A 23,886-nucleotide genomic window follows, 5' to 3' on the forward strand; every position below is an offset into this window, starting at 1 on the left:
GATCCGGCCAAGGTTGCGGCGGTGAGAGACTGGCCCCAACCCACAAGCCGTAGGAAGCTGCAACAGTTCCTCGGCTTTGCGAATTTCTACAGGAGGTTCATTAAGGGCTACAGTCAGGTTGTTAGCCCCCTGACAGCCCTGACCTCACCAAAAGTCCCCTTCACCTGGTCGGATCGTTGCGATGCCGCGTTCAAGGAGTTGAAACGGCGCTTCTTGTCTGCACCCGTTCTGGTGCAGCCCGATCCTAGTCGCCAGTTAGTGGTTGAAGTGGATGCCTCAGACTCAGGGATAGGAGCTGTGCTGTCCCAGAGTGGGAAGACCGATAAGGTCCTTCATCCGTGTGCCTATTTTTCCCGCAGGTTGACCCCGGCTGAACGGAACTATGACGTCGGCAACCGAGAACTCCTTGCGGTGAAAGAGGCTCTTGAAGAGTGGAGACACCTGTTGGAGGGAACTTCCATGCCATTCACGGTTTTCACTGACCACCGGAACCTGGAATATATCAGGACCGCCAAGCGGCTGAATCCCAGGCAATCCCGCTGGTCACTGTTCTTCGGCCGTTTTGACTTCCGCATCACCTACCGGCCCGGGACCAAGAACCAGAAATCGGATGCCTTGTCCCGGGTACACGAAGACGAGGTCAAAACGGAGTTGTCGGATCCACCGGAACCCATCATCCCGGAGTCCACTATCGTGGCCACCCTCACCTGGGACGTAGAGAGAACCGTCCGGGAGGCCCTGGCACGAAGCCCGGACCCCGGGACTGGACCAAAGAACAGACTTTACGTCCCACCAGAAGCAAGAGCTGCAGTCCTGGACTTCTGTCACGGCTCTAAGCTCTCCTGTCATCCAGGGGTGCGAAGAACCGTGGCAGTTGTCCGGCAGCGCTTCTGGTGGGAGTCCCTGGAGGCCGACATCCGGGACTATATCCAGGCCTGTACCACCTGCGCCAGGGGCAAGGCCGACCATCGCAAGGCTCCGGGACTGCTACAGCCGCTGCCCATGCCTCATCGCCCCTGGTCCCACATCGGCCTGGATTTTGTCACGGGCCTCCCGCCGTCCCAGGGAAACACCGTCATCCTCACGATAGTGGACCAATTCTCCAAGGCGGCCCACTTCGTGGCCCTCCCGAAGCTCCCAACGGCCCAGGAGACAGCGGACCTCCTGGTCCACCACGTCGTCCGCCTGCATGGGATACCATCAGACATCGTCTCCGATCGCGGTCCCCAGTTCTCCTCGCACGTCTGGAGGAGCTTTTGCCGGGAACTGGGGGCCACGGTCAGTCTCTCATCCGGGTATCACCCCCAGACCAACGGGCAAGCAGAGCGGGCCAATCAAGAAATGGAGCAAACACTACGTTGTGTGACAGCTGCGCACCCGGCGACCTGGAGTACTCATCTGGCCTGGATCGAGTACGCCCACAACAGTCAAGTGTCATCAGCCACCGGCCTCTCCCCCTTTGAGGTGTGTTTGGGGTATCAGCCCCCATTATTCCCGGTGGTTGAGGGAGAGGTCGGTGTGCCCTCGGTCCAGGCCCACCTGCGGAAGTGCCGTCGGGTGTGGCGTGCCGCCCGTTCTGCTTTGTTGAAGGCCCGCATGAGGGCGAAGACCCATGCAGACCGGCGGCGGACCCCGGCCCCTACGTATCGCCCCGGGCAGGAAGTGTGGTTGTCCACCAAGGACATTCCACTGCGAGTGGCCTCCCCAAAACTGCAAGACAGATACATAGGTCCGTTTAAGATTCTCAAGGTCATCAATCCCGCCGCAGCGAGGCTTCGGCTTCCAGCCTCACTGCGGATCCATCCAGTATTTCATGTGTCAAAGATCAAGCCCCATCACACCTCGCCCCTCTGTACACCCGGTCCGGCACCACCTCCTGCCCGGATCATCGATGGCGAGCCGGCTTGGACAGTGCGCCGGTTGTTGGACGTCCGACGGATGGGCCGGGGCTTTCAATATCTGGTGGACTGGGAGGGGTACGGTCCCGAAGAACGCTCCTGGGTGAAGAAGAGCTTCATCCTGGACCCGGCCCTCCTGGCCGACTTCTACCGTCGCCACCCGGACAAGCCCGGTCGGGCGCCAGGAGGCGCCCGTTGAGGGGGGGGTCCTGTTGTGTGGGCCGCTGAAGAGGAGGTACTGCTGGCCCACCACCACCAGAGGGCGCCCTGCCTGGAGTGCGGGCTCCAGGCACCAGAGGGCGCCGCCGCCTCACGGGAGCAGCCAAGGTGACAGCTGTCACCCATCACCTGAGACAGCTGACAGCAATCATCAGTGGGGTATATCAGCAGGACGGCATCTCCACCTCATTGCCGAGATATCGTTTCTACCTGAGAGGTAACGTATCAAAGCTGACGGAGTGTATCCTTTTGGATTTGTGCTTAGTTTGTGGATTACTGTTCCAACGAGAGGTGGAGGTAACTTCCCTGCTGTTCGGAGTCCTGGGTGCAAATGCGCCCCCATTTAACTGTTCTTTGTTCCTCGCCAGCAGTACCAGGTCCGACACGCGGAGGCAGTGGCCACCTGGGAGTTCGGGACTTGGCGGCTCCAGTATTCCCGGGGTCCTGTGGCAGAGGAAGCCGTGTGGTTCCGGTCTTACCTTGGAGAGGCGTCTCCTATCTTCGAGCCTGCCCACACGACACTTTTGTGAATTGACTGTTGTCCATTTCCGTGATTGGTTGTATTCGTTGTGCACATTCACAACAGTAAAGCGTTGTTATTTTGACTTACTCCATTGTCCGTTCATTTGCGCCCCCTGTTGTGGGTCCGTGTTCCTACACTTTCACAAGAAAAAATTCAAAAAGAAAAAATAATACAGCACCTTCAACTGCACCACAGACTAAAACAGTTAAATGTGGTCTATTAAACATTAGGTCTCTCTCTTCTAAGTCCCTGTTAGTAAATGATATAATAATTGATCAACATATTGATTTATTCTGCCTTACAGAAACCTGGTTACAGCAGGATGAAAATGTTACTTTAAATGAGTCAACACCCCCGAGTCACACTAACTGCCAGAACGCTCATAGCACGGGCCGAGGCGGAGGATTAGCAGCAATCTTCCATTCCAGCTTATTAATTAATCAAAAACCCAGACAGAGCTTTAATTCATTTGAAAGCTTGACTCTTAGTCTTGTCCATCCAAATTGGAAGTCCCAAAAACCAGTTTTATTTGTTATTATCTATCGTCCACCTGGTCGTTACTGCGAGTTTCTCTGTGAATTTTCAGACCTTTTGTCTGACTTAGTGCTTAGCTCAGATAAGATAATTATAGTGGGCGATTTTAACATCCACACAGATGCTGAGAATGACAGCCTCAACACTGCATTTAATGTATTATTAGACTCAATTGGCTTTGCTCAAAATGTAAATGAGTCCACCCACCACTTTAATCATATCTTAGATCTTGTTCTGACTTATGGTATGGAAATTGAAGACTTAACAGTATTCCCTGAAAACTCCCTTCTGTCTGATCATTTCTTAATAACATTTACATTTACTCTGATGGACTACCCAGCAGTGGGGAATAAGTTTCATTACACTAAAGGTCTTTCAGAACGCGCTGTAACTAGGTTTAAGGATATGATTCCTTCTTTATGTTCTCTAATGCCATATACCAACACAGTGCAGAGTAGCTACCTAAACTCTGTAAGTGAGATAGAGTATCTCGTCAATAGTTTTACATCCTCATTGAAGACAACTTTGGATGCTGTAGCTCCTCTGAAAAAGAGAGCTTTATATCAGAAGTGCCTGACTACGTGGTATAACTCACAAACTCGGAGAGTAAGTTGGAGAGGAAATGGCGTCTCACTAATTTAGAAGATCTTCACTTAGCCTGGAAAAAGAGTCTGCTGCTCTATAAAAAAGCCCTCCGTAAAGCTAGGACATCTTACTACTCATCACTAATTGAAGAAAATAAGAACAACCCCAGGTTTCTTTTCAGCACTGTAGCCAGGCTGACAAAGAGTCAGAGCTCTATTGAGCTGAGTATTCCTTTAACTTTAACTAGTAATGACTTCATGACTTTCTTTGCTAATAAAATTTTAACTATTAGAGAAAAAATTACTCATAACCATCCCAAAGACGTATCGTTATCTTTGGCTGCTTTCAGTGATGCCGGTATTTGGTTAGACTCTTTCTCTCCGATTGTTCTGTCTGAGTTATTTTCATTAGTTACTTCCTCCAAACCATCAACATGTCTATTAGACCCCATTCCTACCAGGCTGCTCAAGGAAGCCCTACCATTAATTAATGCTTCAATCTTAAATATGATCAATCTATCTTTATTAGTTGGCTATGTACCACAGGCTTTTACAGTGGCAGTAATTAAACCATTACTTAAAAAGCCATCACTTGACCCAGCTATCTTGGCTAATTATAGGCCAATCTCCAACCTTCCTTTTCTCTCAAAAATTCTTGAAAGGGTAGTTGTAAAACAGCTAACTGATCATCTGCAGAGGAATGGTCTATTTGAAGAGTTTCAGTCAGGTTTTAGAATTCATCATAGTACAGAAACAGCATTAGTGAAGGTTACAAATGATCTTCTTATGGCCTCAGACAGTGGACTCATCTCTGTGCTTGTTCTGTTAGACCTCAGTGCTGCTTTTGATACTGTTGACCATAAAATTTTATTACAGAGATTAGAGCATGCCATAGGTATTAAAGGCACTGCGCTGCAGTGGTTTGAATCATATTTATCTAATAGATTACAATTTGTTCATGTAAATGGGGAATCTTCTTCACAGACTAAGGTTAATTATGGAGTTCCCCAAGGTTCTGTGCTAGGACCAATTTTAGTCACTTTATACATGTTTCCCTTAGGCAGTATTATTAGATGGCATTACTTAAATTTTCATTGTTACACAGATGATACCCAGCTTTATCTATCCATGAAGCCAGAGGACACACACCAATTAGCTAAACTGCAGGATTGTCTTACAGACATAAAAACATGGATGACCTCTAATTTCCTGCTTTTAAACTCAGATAAAACTGAAGTTATTGTACTTGGCCCCACAAATCTTAGAAACATGGTGTCTAACCAGATCCTTACTCTGGATGGCATTACCCTGACCTCTAGTAATACTGTGAGAAATCTTGGAGTCATTTTTGATCAGGATATGTCATTCAATGCGCATATTAAACAAATATGTAGGACTGCTTTTTTGCATTTGCGCAATATCTCTAAAATCAGAAAGGTCTTGTCTCAGAGTGATGCTGAAAAACTAATTCATGAATTTATTTCCTCTAGGCTGGACTATTGTAATTCATTATTATCAGGTTGTCCTAAAAGTTCCCTGAAAAGCCTTCAGTTAATTCAAAATGCTGCAGCTAGAGTGCTAACAGGGACTAGAAGGAGAGAGCATATCTCACCCATATTGGCCTCTCTTCATTGGCTTCCTGTTAATTCTAGAATAGAATTTAAAATTGTTCTTCTTACTTATAAGGTTTTGAATAATCAGGTCCCATCTTATCTTAGGGACCTCATATTACCATATCACCCCAATAGAGCGCTTCGCTCTCAGACTGCAGGCTTACTTGTAGTTCCTAGGGTTTGTAAGAGTAGAATGGGAGGCAGAGCCTTCAGCTTTCAGGCTCCTCTCCTGTGGAACCAGCTCCCAATTCAGATCAGGGAAACAGACACCCTCTCTACTTTTAAGATTAGGCTTAAAACTTTCCTTTTTGCTAAAGCTTATAGTTAGGGCTGGATCAGGTGACCCTGAACCATCCCTTAGTTATGTTGCTATAGACTTAGACTGCTGGGGGGTTCCCATGATGCACTGAGTGTTTCTTTCTCTTTTTGCTCTGTATGCACCACTCTACATTTAATCATTAGTGATTGATCTCTGCTCCCCTCCACAGCATGTCTTTTTCCTGGTTCTCTCCCTCAGCCCCAACCAGTCCCAGCAGAAGACTGCCCCTCCCTGAGCCTGGTTCTGCTGGAGGTTTCTTCCTGTTAAAAGGGAGTTTTTCCTTCCCACTGTTGCCAAGTACTTGCTCACAGGGGGTCGTTTTGACCGTTGGGGTTTTTCTGTAATTATTGTATGGCCTTGCCTTACAATATAAAGCGCCTTGGGGCAACTGTTTGTTGTGATTTGGCGCTATATAAATAAAATTGATTTGATTTGATTTGATTCATAACCACAGTTTTTCATGATTTCTTTACATCTGCGAGACATTAATTTTGTTGGTTTGGAACCAAGATTTTGCTGGTTTACTAGTGTGCTTGGGGTCACTGTCTTGTTGAAACACCCATTTCAAGGGCATGTCTTTGCATAAGGCAACATGACCTCTTCAAGTATTCTGACATATCCAAACTGATCCATGATACCTGGTATGCGATATATAGGCCCAACACCATAGTAGGAGAAACATGCCCATATCATGATGCTTGCAACACCATGCTTCACTGTCTTCACTGTGAACTGTGGCTTGAATTCAGAGTTTGGGGGTCATTTCACAAACTGTCTGTGGCCCTTGGACCCAAAAAGAACAGTTTTACTCTCATCAGTCCACAAAAATTTCCTCCATTTCTCTTTAGGCCAGTTGATGTGTTCTTTGGCAAATTGTAACCTCTTCTGCACATGTCTTTTATTTAACAGAGGGACTTTGCGGGGGATTCTTGCAAATAAATTAGCTTCACAGAGGTGTCTTCTAACTGTCACAGCACTTGGAGCTTGTAACTCCAGACTGTCTTTGATCATCCTGGAGCTGATCAATGGGTGAGCCTTTGCCATTCTGGTTATTCTTCTATCCACTTTGATGGTTGTTTTCCATTTTCTTCCACGCATCTTGTTTTTTTTTTTTTTTTTGTCCATTTTAAAGCATTGGAGATCATTGTAGATGAACAGCCTATAATTTTTTGCACCTGCCTATAAGTTTTCCCCTCTCCAATCAACTTTTTAATCAAACTACGCTGTTCTTCTGAACAATATCTTGAACATCCCATTTTCCTCAGGCTTTCAAAGAGAAAAGCATGTTCAACAGGTGCTGGCTTCGTCCTTAAATAGGGGACACCTGATTCACACCTTTTTGTTCCACAAAATTGACAAACTCACTGACTGAATGCCACACTACTATTATTGTGAACACCCCCTTTTCTACTTTTTTTACTAATAGCCCAATTTCATAGCCTTAAGAGTGTGCATATCATGAATGCTTGGTCTTGTTGGATTTGTGAGAATCTACTGAATCTACTGGTACCTTGTTTCCCATGTAACAATAAGAAATATACTCAAAACCTGGATTAATCTTTTTAGTCACATAGCACTACTATTATTCTGAACACTAATGTATATATATATATATATATATATATTTTTATATATATATATATATATATATGAGGTCTGTTAGAAAAGTATCCGACCTTTTTATTTTTTTCAAAAACCATATGGATTTGAATCACGTGTGATTGCATCAGGGGCAGGTCCAGCTCATGCACAATCACAATCGGATAATCACACGACTGAAAAGCAACTGGAATCCATCTGAAATCCACCTTTAAGCCGTCCTGTGAGACCAACACCGAGGTGGTTTTGTCCCGTGTAATGAACGGCTCTGTGACGCGTCCCTCTGCTTTTCTTTCCATGAAAAAAACTCCTGTAATGGTGGAATGTGCCAGAAAAAGTGCTGATGTCCACATCTTCAGCCTTTTTGTGAAAGTCAGACGAGGTCCCGGATCAACAAAGCCTTCACGTTGGAAATGATCTGGTTGTTCCAGCGGGGTGTCAGCCTGTCAATGGGGGCTGGGAGCGCGCCGCGCTCTCAGCAGTTGTGGGCGGTCTTTAAACCATCTGGATCACTCCTTAATCTGTGTAATCCCCATAAAATCGTCCCTGAAAGCCATATTAATTTTCTGAACGGTGTCCACCTGGAGGTCTCTCACAGTTTCTGGAAAACAATTGATGCAGCAAAGCTCCAAATCGTTCAGACATTTATTCGCAATAAAAAATAGACGAGAGGGGTGGACCACACCTCACTCAAAGTCTGCTCACAGGCGAATGACGCAACCGACAGGCGTGAAAAAACTCACGCATGCGCACGAAGGTTCAAGCTTGGCTGATGCAATCACACGTGATTCAAATCCATATGGTTTTTGAAAAAAATAAAAAGGTTGGATACTTTTCTAACAGACCTCGTATATATATATACGAGGGCTGTCAATAAAGTAACAGTCCTTTTTATTTTTTTCAAAAACTATATGGATTTCATTCATATGTTTTTACGTCAGACATGCTTGAACCCTCGTGCGCATGCGTGAGTTTTTCCACGCCTGTCGGTGACGTCATTCGCCTGTGAGCACTCCTTGTGGGAGGAGTCGTCCAGACCCTTGTCGGAATTCCTTTGTCTGAGAAGTTGCTGAGAGACTGGCGCGTTGTTTGATCAAAATTTTTTCTAAACATGTGAGACACATCGAAGTGGACATGGTTCGAAAAATTAAGCTGGTTTTCAGTGAAAATTTTAACAGCTGATGAGAGATTTTGAGGTGATTCTGTCGCTTTAAGGACTTTTCACGGTGCGAGACGTCACTCAGCGCTCTCAGGCGGCGTCATCAGCCTGTTCAAGCTGAAAACCTCCACATTTCAGGCTCTGTTGATCCAGGACGTCGTGAGAGAACAGAGAAGTTTCAGAAGAAGTCGGTTTCAGCATTTTATCCGGATATTCCACTGTTAAAGGAGATTTTTTTAATGAAAGACGTGCGGACGGATCCGCGCGTCGGGACGCAGCCGACGCGGTGCGGCGGCACAGGAAAAACACCTCTGTGTTGATAACCATTTGTAAAATCCAGGCGGCTTTTGATGGCTTTCAGTGGAGTGAGTATATGAGAAATTGTTTAACAGGCAGGACATGTTCCAACTTGTCCTTAAGGCTTTCAACAGAGGTGTTTTTCCTGTGGCGGAGCGCCGCGGCGGCTGCGTCCCGACGCGCGGACCCGTCCGCACGTCTTTCATTAAAAAAATCTCCTTTAACAGTGGAATATCCGGATAAAATGCTGAAACCGACTTCTTCTGAAACTTCTCTGTTCTCTCACGACGTCCTGGATCAATAGAGCCTGAAATGTGGAGGTTTTCAGCTTGAACAGGCTGATGACGCCGCCTGAGAGCGCAGCGCGACGTCTCGCACCGTGAAAAGTCCTTAAAGCGACAGTATCACCTCAAAATCTCTCATCAGCCGTTAAAATTTTCACTGAAAACCAGCTTAATTTTTCGAACCGTGTCCACTTCGATGTGTCTCACAGGTTTAGAAAAAATTTTGATCAAACAACGCGCCAGTCTCTCAGCAACTTCTCAGACAAAGAAATTCCGACGAGGGGCTGGACGACTCCTCCCACAAGGAGTGCTCACAGGCGAATGACGTCACCGACAGGCGTGGAAAAACTCACGCATGCGCACGAGGGTTCAAGCATGTCTGACGTAAAAACATATGAATGAAATCCATATAGTTTTTGAAAAAAATAAAAAGGACCGTAACTTTATTGACAGCCCTCGTATATACATACATATATATATATATATATATATATATATATATATATATATATATATATATATATATATATATATATATATATATATATATATATATATATATTTAATGGAATGAGCTGGGGGGGGGGGGTATCGTGGTTATAGGCTCCTGTAGTTGTGATTAGCAACACTGGGAATTGGACAACTTTTGTCTTTTGTCCGTTGCATCACCAATCACAGCTTCATGTTAGACTGAAACATAGAACAACATTTTTTTTATTATGAGAAAACAGACAAATTTACATTTAAGTCTCCCATGTGTCTTCTGACAAACCAGCACAGAAATGTCACTTTTTTTAAAGACCAGGAGCCTTCAGCACTGACACCAAGTACACATATTCTAGCACACTGTTGCTTAATTCAACACATTTACACTGTTGTTCTTATTTATCTGTGCTGTAAATTAATTGTTTAATTTGTATCACAAGACATTAAATCTGTTCAATAATATTGAATGTCATTTTGTTGACATATTCAATATAGTGACTAAATGTAAGTAAACTGCAGTTTACTTAAGTGTAAGGTCGTGTAAATGTGCAACAGTGTGCTAGAATATGAGTTGTGCAGGGGGGTGGTGGCCAAGTGGTTAGTGCGCTTGGTGCCAGTGTGGAAGGTTCCTGGTTCAAACCTCACCCCTGCCACATTTCTACATGTAATGTGGAGTTGCGTCAGAAAGGGCAGCTGGGGTAAATCCTACGCCACATGCTTTCTTTGAGAAAATGACTAAGATTTACTAAACATTGTTTGGCGATATAACACATCATTTGGTGTGCTATTACTAAATCCAACACAAGTTTAGTTAATGTATTCAATGCTTTTTAATCAAAATTCTACAACTTAAAATCGATTCAATTATATTATGTCACTTTGTTGCCACAATTTTTAAAGTAACCATTGGTCAAATTTTTTACAGTGCAGTGAATGAAAGTTTACTCCATTGAAATCCTGCTAACGAAACAAAACAACATTCATTTATTCATTTTCTATACCACTTTACTCCAATTAAGGGTTGAATAAACAACATCCAAAATGTTTTTCAGAAACACTTCCTCAGCTAAAATATGAACATTATTTACTAAACAGGTTGATAGAATTTGTAAGTTGGTTGATTAGCCTCTCAGACTGTTTTTTTTTTTTTTTTTTTTTTTTTTAGCAGTACGTTTTCAACACCTTACTTTGAAGTGGTCCAGGTCACGCTAAGGTGAAATGCCTTGCTAAAAGGCCACGGCTCAGTACTACTTCTGACACGTGTAAACTGCAAAACCTCCGCTGCTTTGACACAAACCTCTCGCTGATCCGCTGAGCTAACTTGTGCCTGGCTGTGCCTGTGTTTCTATTCCCGTCACCATGGCGATGAGGGTCCAGATAGGCCCTGGAATCTTGGTTGTGGACTAGCGGTTTTATTTATTTACCAGTGAGTTCATCCGCGGGGATCGAGGCTGAAGCCTGCCAGCCTCCATGTATGTGTGTGTGTTTAACGTGCTTTGGGTTGGAGCGTGTGTGTGTGATGCGTTTGGGTGATACTCCCACACGGACACAGAGAGAAGGGCAGCTAACAAACACAAAGACAACATTGGAGAGACAGATGGAAGGCTTTGGGATGATTCCTGCATACAGGCCGGGGGCGGCACACAGGATTGTGCATTTTGGGTAGTGGGGGAGGGGGGTAGCTGCATAAACTTGCTTTCAGGATGCTAGCATGTCACATGGCCGCCGCTGTGAGACAAAAACACAGATTGTGAAGCCTCGAGAGCTCATTCGCCTGGTTGTCTGCTACCGCCTGACTCCTTTGTGCACTATGTGCTGCTTTTCACTGACCTTTTTGTCTTAACTGTTGCTTCATCACCTTTACCTCCATTTTTTGTGCGGATTTGTTTGCATGGAGAACTACTGCCTCCTCTACAGTTCCTGTTACAGAACTGGGCTTCTCGCCAGGTTCCAGCGCCTGCGCTCCGAGAGCAGGATGTGTGATGTCGTCTTGGAGGCCGGCGGCGTATCGTTCCCGTGTCATCGCGCCCTTTTGGCCGGCTCCAGTGATTATTTTTGGGCGCTGTTTGGAGAGACTACCGCTGAGAGATTAGCAACATCCATTAGCCTCACAGTGCTAACACCTAAGGGTTTAGAGGCCATTCTGGACTTCCTGTATTCTGGCTGGCTCAACATATCACCGCTCACACTTCCTGCTGTCTTGGAAACCGCCCGTTACTTGCAGGTGGAGACGGCTGTGTCGATATGCGAGCGCTTTATTACTGACAGGCTGAGTGCCGAGAACTGCTGCTGCTATGCTAACCTGGCGGAGCGTCACGCCCTTCCAAATGCGCTCCATGCTGCAAATCAAACCATTTCCATGGAGATGGGGAGGTTACTGAAGGAAAACAGGGACGGACTTCTCGGACTGAACTTCCAGTCACTGATGGCGGTGCTGGATGCCGAAGACATGCCCGGTGTCAAGGAGGTAGAGCTAGTAAAACTTGCTCTGGATTGGCTGGATGAGAATGGACCCCTCCCTTTGCTGAGATCCAATCTTCTCCTGAGTCACCTGCGCTTTGGATTGGTCACCGCATCTGACCTCACAAACCTGTGCCATGCCCACAGGGTGATGGCCACACCTCTGATAAGAAGTCATCTGACACGTGCCTTGGAGTATCACAATCTGGGCTCAGCTCAGCCAATCAGGCAGAGCCGACAGTCGTCAGTCAGAGCATCGACCAATCGTGTCCTGCTTGTAGGTGGAGGGACCAGTCCTGATTGGCCAGAACAGGAGATACTGACCTTTGATATCAGAAAAAGAAAGTTTTCCTCTCTGAGTGGCGGTCTCCCACGGCGATTGAGAAATCACTGCGTGTGTTCGGTGGGAGGCTTCCTGTTTGTGCTCGGGGGAGAGGAGGTGAGAGAAGGTGATGAGGATGGGAAGAAGACTGTCACCGCGACAACATCCAACCAGGTGTGGCGCTACGATCCTCGTTTTGACTGTTGGGAGCAGGTGGAGTCCATGCTGGAGGAACGGGCTCAGTTCACCTGCTGCATTGTGGGGGATTTTATTTATGTTGTGGGCGGATGTCAAACAGAACCCGACAACAACGCACACACCTCTGTGGGTACGGTTGAGTTTTACGACATGGCCACGGGAACGTGGAGGAGAGGGGCCTCGATGCCACGCCCCCTTTATGGCCATGCTTCTGCAGTGCTTGACGGAAGCATCTATGTGTCAGGCGGTCTCCCAGGCAACAGCGGCAGCATCCATGGCGATCTGCGTGAGTTCACAAAGGAAGTCCTGTTCTGGGACCTAAAAGCCAGAGTCTGGGAGAAGAAGGCCTCCATGTCCATCGCCAGGTTCGGTCACCGAATGGCCACAGCCCACGGCTGGATCTACGCCCTCTTAGGCAGGTATGAGCCATTCTGCGATATTGAACGGTACGATTCAAAGTCAGACCACTGGACCCGCCTCCTGCCGCTTCTCATTGGTTCATTCACCTACGGGATAGCCTCGACGCCATCTGGGAGCCTGCTGGTATTTGGAGGGAGGCGGTGGAGCGAAGGGCAAGAGGTGACAGTGAAGAGTGTGTTGGAATATGATACGAAGAAAGACCACTGGAGGGAGATCTGTCAACTGCCCAGACCTCTCACGGGGACCGAGTGCACGCTGCTGCTCGTGCCAGACTAAAGGGCACACAAAGTGGGAACATGAACTAAAGTAAGAAGACTCAACTCAATGAAAGGTAGCCTCAAACCCACAAGGGAACTGCACAATTTTTTAAAAAAAAGCAGTTTGTCAGTATTACAAATTTAACAACCAAACAAACCACAGGATGTTTTACCATTATAGCATCAACAATTTTGTTTTTCCAAATGTACTATTTTGGCTTTTTTTTTTTTTACAGTTTGTCAACACAAAATATGAAAGTGGCACAACATGCATGTTTGTCATTTTTCAACAAATTTATGCTACACTGGTTAACGATACAGTACCACACATTTTGCAACGAATCATCAGAACACCACCATGACTGAGAGAGTCACAGGATTTTCCCAATGAGGAGCCACATTCCATGAAGTTAATCCACATGGGTACCAGTGTGAACCTGAATAAGTTGACAGAACTAAAAAAAAAATTAAGGTAAAAAAAAAATGCTTTTTTAAAATTCAAAATAAGTTATTACACTCTAAGAAATAAAACATTTAATTTAATTGATAACATTAAGGTAACATTTTCCACATAACATTGTCAATTAAGTGCAAAACAATATTGTAGTTGAAATTAATTAAATCAAATGAAACATTATTACTTAAATCCCCAAAATTAACAATTGCAAGTATATTGAAAATAATAGTATTAATTACATTTAAAACCCATGTGTTTCATTTCTTAGAGTGTAGAAGTTGAATATTTTGTTAGTGTTGCATTTATCCATTGATTCCAAGCTAAATTAAAATGATTTTAAATTACATTTTCAGTTGTTTCAACTTATAATACTGAAGTTAAGAGAACTTAATTTTAGTAGACAACACTCGATATCCAAACAATTAATCAAGGCAGACTTGCAGATTCAACATAGCGTACCGGTACACAGTTCCTTATTGGAGTTGTGACTTGAGCATGTTCAGGTTAAGTGTCATTTTGGACACTTTCACATAAATTCCTCTAGAAAACCTCCCGCTTTCAAAATAACATGCTTCACCTGCACTGTAGACTCAAAGAACTACTACTACTTTTCTTCCCACAAATGCATATAGCTCACATTATTTTCTGCCTTTATGCTTTAATTTGTTTCCAGAAATTACACTGTGATGCTCATTTAATATGATTTAATTCAATTGAATCAGGTTCACTTAACTTCAACAAAATTAGTGTTGAGTTCTAATAAATAAGAACAAAGTTCTAATAATAAAGTTCTAATAAATTATTTTTTAATATATATAAAAAAGTTAGCTGCAGAAGGCCAAGGGGATGCCCACGTTTCACCTGGCTGGTTATCTTAGAGATGTGAGAATGGACCCAAGGCAGTTCTGTGGTGCTGTGGATGTGGCAAAGTGCAGCATCAGCACATCTCCCAGACTTGACTTGATAAAAAGTTGAGATAATCAGTTACCACATTTTTTTGAGCTGCACTGTCCAAACACCTATGGACCTGACTATAGTTGTTCTTTTGATTGTAGCATGTTTAATTTTATTTTTGGGGTAGTGTATTTTTAAAACTGACCCTTTTGTTTGTTTGTTCATTTTACTGGCACTTTACTCTTGTTGCTGATGTTATTATTTATCATTAATGAGCAAATTACACATGAAAATGTAACAGTATAATAAGCTTAAATTGCTTGCTCAACCAAAAATGACAAGAAACCAGCAGTAAACGTGAGATAATGTGTTGATAATTGATATTCCTGTGAGTGTGACCATGTGAGAAGGTATGTTGCAGGAAAAAAGGGAATGAGAGCCAAGAAAAAAAGCAGATTTTTGTTCAAAGCATGTAAAGGGCTGTTAGATTTAAGGAGAATTTTCTTAAAGTTGTCCTTCAGAAAAAAATGCTGAGCTTCAATATGATATACTGAAATAGTATCAGCAAAGAAATAGTGTTTTGTGACTTTTTTATATGTTAATTTGATGTTTCAGTCATGACATTTGCACTAATAATTTAATGAGCAAAAAAGACTGAAGGCACAAACAAATGAAAAATAATATGCATCTGGTAGCATTTATTGCCAAAGCATTGTTAAAATATGAAGCACTTTTTCACATCTGCAAAACTAAACATTCCAACGGGTAATTAACCTAACAACAAGAAAGATTAATAATGAATTTTGACAAATAAATCCAGGATTGCAGGCTCTGGTCATTAAACATGGAAAAATTTTAAATACATTCATTAAATTCCAAACCGTATATTTGTCTTTCCTGGTGACCTGATCCCAGATAAGCAGATGAAGATGAGTGAGTGAGTGAGTGAGTGAGTGAGTGAGTGAGTGAGTGAGTGAGTGAGTGAGTGAGTGAGTGAGTGAGTGAGTGAGTGAGTGAGTGAGTGAGTGAGTGAGTGAGTGAGATTTGTCTTTTTGGAAGCTTGCTCTCTCAGCACAAACTGAATTCTCTGTTTATTTTTTTCTTTGCAGTGCTCGTGTACGTGGTCATGAATTTTAAGTATTTGGCTGAATCATTAGTCATTTAAATGCATTTGAATGTATTGTTCAGTAATGTAATGTGGTTGTGCAGCGAGCCATCAGTATACGTGCAGTGTTTTGGGCTGAAGTGTATCTCAGAGTAGTCGTGCACATACAACCATCTGATCTGAATTAAATTGGAATCATGCACCAATAAAACTGGATCTCAGAGTTACTGTGTTTTACTGTTTACTTTTTGAAAAATATCATGTGAAATGAAAACTATTAAATTGTTGGGTCAAGAAACACAGTGGAGCCACTATAAAATTCACTGTTTGTTGCCTCCATCAACAAAGTTGGGCAGAGGCTATGCTTTCACCCCTCTTTTGTTTTTGAACAGCCTGGAACCCAGAATTTTTCATATATCGTTAGGAAGGTCAGTGAGCAGGAGGCCAGCTCAGTGGAACAACAGGTGGCTGACTTCCTGCAATCTAAAGGTATTCAAATGGACTGTAATAACATTGAAGCGTGCCACCCCCTGCCCAGGAGAGAGGATGGAGACAAGCGAGCAGTTATAATGAGGTTTGTCAACAGAAAACATAAAATGGCATTGTTAAAACAGGGACGGAAACTCAAAGGAACAAACGTATTCATCAATGAACATCTGACCAAAAGAAATGCAGACATCGCCAGGAAAGCTCGTTTCTTAAAAAAGCAGGGAAAAATTCAACAGACATGGACATCCAACTGCAAAACATTTATCAAATTGAATGGAACACCAGAACAAGCAAAGGTTATGGTAATCAGGAACATCGAGGATCTGGACAAATACGACCAATAAGGTATGAGGACACAAACACATCACAACACCATGACACAGACCAGAGGAACCTATTCATCTACTACATCATCTACATCTGGAGACAAGAAGGATATAACTCAAAGGATTGCTGATCATGTAAAAGTAGAACTGAGAACATTTAAATACACAGACCACAATGTACTGGACTTGGAGCACGATATAGACCCGGACAATAATTTCTTCTCAAATATCAATGACAGTTGTTGCTATTATACAGATGAACAGTTTAATCGGATCATTAAAACGGATAACAAATTATCAATAATCCATTTCAACAGCAGAAGTCTATATGCAAACTTTAACAACATTAAAGAATATTTAAGTCAATTTAAAAAAAACATTTAACATAATTGCTATATCAGAAACATGGATCAATGAAGATTAAGGAATGGATTTTGAACTGGATGGATATGAATTTAATTGTGTAAACAGAAAGAATAAGAGTGGAGGAGGAGTGGCTGTGTATGTGGATAAGAACATGGATTATAAAATAGTAGACAATATGACAACTGTGATTGATAACTTATTAGAATGCATAACTATTGTAATATGTGAAGAAAAAAGCAAAAATGTATTAGTCAGCTGTATATATAGAGCACCAGGATCTAGTATTGAAACATTCACTGACTGTATGGGAAAAACGTTCTCAAAAACTAATCAAAAAACTGTGTTCATTTGTGGTGACTTAAATATTGATCTGCTCAATCCAAATAAGCATAAAATAACAGATGAATTTATCAGTATAATGTACAGTATGAGTTTATATCCAAAAATCACCAGGCCAAGCAGAATTACATCCCATAGTGCTACCTTAATTGATAATATATTCAGCAATGATATTGAGAATAACACTGTGAGTGGATTATTAATCAATGGCCATAGTGATCATCTACCAGTTTTCATCGTTTATAATAGAAACCATCGGCAGAATCAGCCAGAGGAGAAAATAAAATACAGGCGAGTGCGGACAGAGGAAAACATGAACACACTAAAGAAGGATTTACAGGAGCAAAACTGGGAAAAGGTATACAGTGAAAGTGATGTTGATAGTGCATATGAAACTTTTTTACAAATATTTACATCATTATATGATAAAAAATTGTCCAATTAAACAAGACTACAGAAAACAAAAAATCCAAGATTGACCATGGATGACGAAAGGGTTACGAAATGCATGTAATAAGAAAAATACACTGTATAGAGAATTCATAAAACTAAAGACTAAAGAGGCAGAAAATAGATATAAGAGATACAAAAATAGATTAACTAATATTATACAGGTATGTAGGAAGGAATATTATAGTAACATATTATATAATAACAAAAACAATATTAAAGGAATATGGGATATATTAAATAGCATTATCAAAAATGGTAATAAAAAACAGAGTTACCCTCAGTATTTCATTGATAATAATGTCAAGAAGGAAAATAAGGATGAGGTAGTCAACGGTTTTAATAATTTTTTTGTAAATACTGGACCAAGCTTGGCAGAAAAAATTCCCAATTCCCAACCTGAGGATTGGGATAATAATCTCATAGAAAGAAATCCCTGTTCAATGTTCCTCACAGCAGTGGATGGAAAAGAAATTATAGACATTGTGAATAATTGTAAATATAAAACATCTACCGATTTAAATGAAATTGATATGGTGGTGGTAAAACAGGTCATTGAATGGATTGTAGAACCATTAACATACATCTGTAACTTATCATTTCAAACCGGTAAATTTCCCAATCAAATGAAAATAGCTAAGGTTGTGCCGCTGTATAAGACTGGGGATAGACACCACTTCACAAATTATAGACCTGTTTCTTTGCTTCCACAATTTTCCAAATTATTAGAAAAGTTATTCAATAATAGATTAGACAAATTCATAAATAAACATAAATTACTTACTGATAGTCAATATGGATTCAGAGCACATAGTTCAACATCACTTGCATTAATAGAATCAGTTGAGGAGATTACAAACGCCACAGACCACAAATTACATTCAGTTGGAATATTTATAGACCTTAAAAAGGCTTTTGATACAATTAATCATGACATATTAATCAATAAACTTGAACAGTATGGGATTAGGGGGTTGGTGTTGCACTGGGTGAGAAGCTACTTAAGTAACAGAAAACAGTTTGTGAAGTTGGGGGGAATATACATCATCATGCTTGGACAATGCTTGTGGCGTCCCACAGGGGTCAGTATTGGGTCCAAAACTGTTTCTAATTTATATAAATGATATTGTCAATGTTTCCAAAATATTAAAATTAGTATTATTTGCAGATGACACAAGCATTTTTTGTTCAGGGGGGGATTTGCAGGAGTTACTGAGGAGAATCAGTATAGAAATGGGAAAATTGAAAATATGGTTTGACAGAAACAAATTGTCATTAAACTTAAGTAAAACAAAATACATGTTATTTGGCTATTGTAATACAGACATACAGGTTCAGTTACAAGTCGAGGGGGTAGATATTGAAAGGGTACATGAAAATAAGTTTCTGGGGGTGATAACAGATGATAAGATAAACTGGAAGACTCATATAAAACATATACAAAGTAAACTGTCAAGAAGCATTTCAGTTCTAAACAAAGCGAAACATATTCTGGACCACAACTCACTCCGCATTCTTTACTGCTCACTGGTTTTACCATATTTACAGTACTGTGCAGAGGTATGGGGTAATACTTATAAAGGTACAACACAATCACTATCAGTAATGCAGAAAAGAGCTATAAGAATTATTCATAATACTGGCTATAGAGATCATACAAATCCACTATTTTTACAATCCAAATTCTTAAAATTCACAGACTTGGTTCATTTTCAAACAGTACAAATCGTGTATAAAGCAATAAACAATTTACTTCCAGCAAATATTAAAAATATGTTTTTTAACAGTGTGTGTATATATATATGTGTATGTATGTTGATATATATATATATATATATATATATATATATATATATATATATATATATTGATATCGGTTTAGGTGTGTAGGAATCTATGTGTATATGTGGCAAAGGGTATTACTGGTTGTGGGGAAGAAGGGGTAGGGATAAATAAGCTGATGCTTCACCCTACCCCTTTTCGGACATGTTGGGTACACAGTAGGAACTTTTTTGTTGTTGTCTTTACTGATCTATCTTGTAATTGCTGTTGTATCAAATGTTCGAAATAAACAGTTTTCATTCATTCATTCATTTTCATTCAAGGTTTTTTTTTATTTATTCATTTCTTTTCAGAGAACTCATATACTGATAGGCAACAACTGATTCAATTTTCAAAGTCATAGGTCAAACGTCAAAGTCAGGAAAAATCTTGGAAAATTGGAAAAATGCCTATCCTTTAAAATCTAATTAATTTTCAATAATCCATAACTCTGTCAAAAAAGATCAAATTTCTTTCATATTTGAGAGCGTTATGTAGGGTAGCATCGTATATCGACTGACAACTTTGTGGCCATTTAAATTTAACACTGAAAACCCTCTTTAATGTATATTTTACATTATATCTTAATCAAACATGCCGCAATCACTCTCATATTTGAAAGTGAGGTGCAGACTGACACTCACTATCACCTGACAAAGTTTGATCCAGATCTGATCTGGACTGTGGATTGTGAGGACATTTGAATTTAATATGGAAAAGCCCATTTAGTGTACATTTTGCATTATATCTCAATCAAATCACTTCAGTCATTCTCATTTTTCTGTTATGGATTTAACTACACCACCAACACTGGGTGGAGGTTCCAATTTTATGTCTGTTTGTCTGTCTTCCAGTTATCAGTTGGAAACCAAGTGCCAAAAAGCAATGACAAATGGTACAGAGCAGAGATAACCAAAGATCTGTGAAAATTATCTGAAAAAGAATTCAGACACCGAAAAAGTTGGAAAAAAAAACCTGACACCATCAAAAAACTTTGATTCAAGTGCATGAACTAAATACATACTCCTGGCTTTTCATCAGTGGCAACATTAGGCCTATTTTAGGGGGGCTGAAGCACCCCTAAAATATTTTTAAGCCCCCCTAAATAATTTGGTGTTTTTATTATTATTGTTTTGTTTTTGTTGTTGTTTGTTTTGTTTTTTACAAAAAGTGCCGACAGATTCAATATAATGTGGCTAGAATATGAGTGTAAATAAACAATCATATAACCTCTCATTATTAACTTAAATATGATCACAAATCTGTCAGTTTCCCTTCACTTCATAGAGAGCCCCGTAAGTGCGCTGTTATCCAGTCCATTCCATTTATTCATATAGAGAATGTCCACATCTCTGAAAATCCAGTCCTGTTTTCCCTGCGACCTTGCTTGCAGCCTGCAGCCAGCGCACAGAGCCAATTAGAGCAGCAAGAAGATTCCTTGCAGAATGAATATACAAAGGTTTTTCAAGAAAGTAAGTATTATTCATCACTGCTGGCAGTAACAATGATTGAGCTCCAGCTAACAGCAGAAAGTCCCATGTAATTAATGAACCAAGTGCTCCCTGTTTGACAAATCAAAACCTGGCTGGCACTACGCACGAGAGCAGAGGTCTCAAGCCGGTTCCAGAAAGGACCGAGAGGGTGCAGGTTTTCTGTGCAACCACCCACTCCAGCAGGTGATTTCACTGATTAACATCACTTTGAGCAGGTGAAATCAGTTAATCAGTGAAATCACCTGCTGGAGTAGGTGGTTGCACAGAAAACCTGCACCCTCTCGGTCCTTTCTGGAACTGGCTTGAGACCTCTGCATGAGAGCGCCCCCTGTACAGCGGGCAGCGTGAGATATGTACGACCCATGCACACGTATTACCTTAACTTTGTTGTTTTGCAGTCAAAAGTGTTTTTTGTTTTGTTTTGGTTTTTGGATTGGGGTGGGGGGTATCAAAAGTTACAGATGTAAAAGAACTCTGCTACTTAGCCAGCGAGTTGGTCTGAAATGCATTGTGAAGGTCCTGCACACCGTGAAACAGGAGCTGAGCTCATTCTCGTATGATCTAATAATAGTAATAATGCACTAATAATAATCACTCCTCCACCACTATGTGTACGAGTCGGGGCAGAGGAGCACAGAGAATGAGAGACCTCTACTGGAAAGGTGAGTCTAAAGGATCAAACAGTCATTTGGGATGCAGACAGTCTTGGAATTTTATGTAACTAGATATGAATATGAAACACATTTCAGTCAAGGTGCACCATATAAGACTTATTTAACTTGAGCTTTTTATTTAGGAGATTAATGATTTGACAGATAGCCAAGGTGTGTGTGTGTGTGTGTGTATATATATATATATATATATATATATATATATATATATATATATATATATATATATACATACGAGGGCTGTCAATAAAGTAACTGTCCTTTTTATTTTTTTCAAAAACTATATGGATTTCATTCATATGTTTTTACGTCAGACATGCTTGAACCCTCGTGCGCATGTGTGAGTTTTTCCATGCCTGTCGGTGACGTCATTCGCCTGTGAGCACTCCTTGTGGGAGGAGTCGTCCAGCCCCTCGTCGGAATTCCTTTGTCTGAGAAGTTGCTGAGAGACTGGCGCGTTGTTTGATCAAAATTTTTTCTAAACCTGTGAGACACATCGAAGTGGACACGGTTCAAAAAATTAAGCTGGTTTTCAGTGAAAATTTTAACGGCTGATGAGAGATTTTGAGGTGATACTGTCGCTTTAAGGACTTCCCACGGTGCGAGACATCACGCAGCGCTCTCAGGCGCCGTCGTCAGCCTGTTTCAAGCTGAAAACCTCCACATTTCAGGCTCTATTGATCCAGGACGTCGTGAGAGAACAGAGAAGTTTCAGAAGAAGTCGGTTTCAGCATTTTATCTGGATATTCCACTGTTAAAGGAGATTTTTTTAATGAAAGACGTGCGGACAGGTCCGCGCGTCGGGACGCAGCCGACGCGGTGCGGCGGCACAGGAAAAACACCTCCGTGTTGATAACCATTTGTAAAATCCAGGCGGCTTTTGATGGCTTTCAGTGGAGTGAGTATATGAGAAATTGTTTAACAGGCAGGACATGTTCCAACTTGTCCTTAAGGCTTCCAACAGAGGTGTTTTTCCTGTGGCGGAGCGTCGCGGCGGCTGCGTCCCGACGCGCAGACCCGTCCGCACGTCTTTCATTAAAAAAATCTCCTTTAACAGTGGAATATCCGGATAAAATGCTGAAACCGACTTCTTCTGAAACTTCTCTGTTCTCTCACGACGTCCTGGATCAATAGAACCTGAATTGTGGAGGTTTTCAGCTTGAACAGGGTGACGACGGCGGCTGAGAGCGCTGCACGACGTCTCGCACCGTGGGAAGTCCTTAAAGCGACAGAATCACCTCAAAATCTCTCATCAGCCGTTAAAATTTTCACTGAAAACCAGCTTAATTTTTCGAACCGTGTCCACTTCGATGTGTCTCACAGGTTTAGAAAAAATTTTGATCAAACAAAGCGCCAGTCTCTCAGCAACTTCTCAGACAAAGGAATTCCGACGAGGGGCTGGACGACTCCTCCCACAAGGCGTGCTCACAGGCGAATGATGTCACCGACAGGTGTGGAAAAACTCACGCATGCGCACGAGGGTTCAAGCATGTCTGACGTAAAAACATATGAATGAAATCCATATAGTTTTTGAAAAAAATAAAAAGGACCGTTACTTTATTGACAGCCCACGTATATATATACAGTAGTGTTCAGAATAACAGTAGTGCTATGTGACTAAAAAGATTAATCCAGGTTTTGAGTATATTTCTTATTGTTACATGGGAAACAAGGTACCAGTAGATTCTCACAAATCCAACAAGACCAAGCATTCATGATATGCACACTCTTAAGACTATGAAATTGGGCTATTAGTAAAAAAAAAAAAAGTAGAAAAGGGGGTGTTCACAATAATAGTAGTGTGGTATTGAGTCAGTGAGTTCGTCAGTTTTGTAGAACAAACAGGTGTGTATCAGGTGTCCCCTATTTAAGGATGAAACCAGCACCTGTTGAACATGCTTTTCTCTTTGAAAGCCTGAAGAAAATGGGAAGACATTGTTCAGAAGAACAGCGTAGTTTGATTAAAATGTTGATTGGAGAGGGGAAAACTTATACGCAGGTGCAAAAGATTATAGGCTGTTCATCTACAATGATCTCTTGTAGACCAGTGATGGTCTAGTGGTTAAGGTGTTGGGCTTGAGTCCAGAAGATCATGGGTTCAAATCCCCGCCTGACTGGAAAATCACTAAGGGCCCTTGGGCAAGGCCTTTAATCCCCTATTGCTCCCGGTGTGTTGTGAGCACCTTGTATGGCAGCACCCTGACATTGGGGTGAATGTGAGGCATTATTGTAAAGCGCTTTGAGCATCTGATACAGATGGAAAAGTGCTATATAAATGCAGTCCATTTACTGGTACCTTGTTT

The 23,886-nt window shown here is 41.8% G+C and overlaps 2 protein-coding genes across 2 annotated transcripts in view; one reads left to right on the forward strand and one right to left on the reverse strand.

Annotated features, from left to right (window-relative positions):
- Nucleotides 1-23,886, reverse strand: part of cnksr2a (connector enhancer of kinase suppressor of Ras 2a) — a 184,965-nt gene that overhangs the window by 29,288 nt on the left and 131,791 nt on the right. The window lies entirely within an intron of this gene.
- LOC117506471 (kelch-like protein 34) lies at nt 11,407-13,302 on the forward strand. Its single transcript, XM_034165970.1, has one exon. It carries the CDS (start codon nt 11,407-11,409, stop codon nt 13,189-13,191), a length of 1,785 nt encoding a protein of 594 aa, XP_034021861.1. The 3' UTR covers nt 13,192-13,302.

This window comes from Thalassophryne amazonica, chromosome 1, assembly GCF_902500255.1.
Source record: "Thalassophryne amazonica chromosome 1, fThaAma1.1, whole genome shotgun sequence".
NCBI classification, from domain to species: domain Eukaryota; kingdom Metazoa; phylum Chordata; class Actinopteri; order Batrachoidiformes; family Batrachoididae; genus Thalassophryne; species Thalassophryne amazonica.

Excerpts from the sequence above, each read along its gene's own strand:
- LOC117506471 (XM_034165970.1), top strand. The coding sequence starts at position 11,407 with ATGGAGAACTACTGCCTCCTCTACAGTTCCTGTTACAGAACTGGGCTT.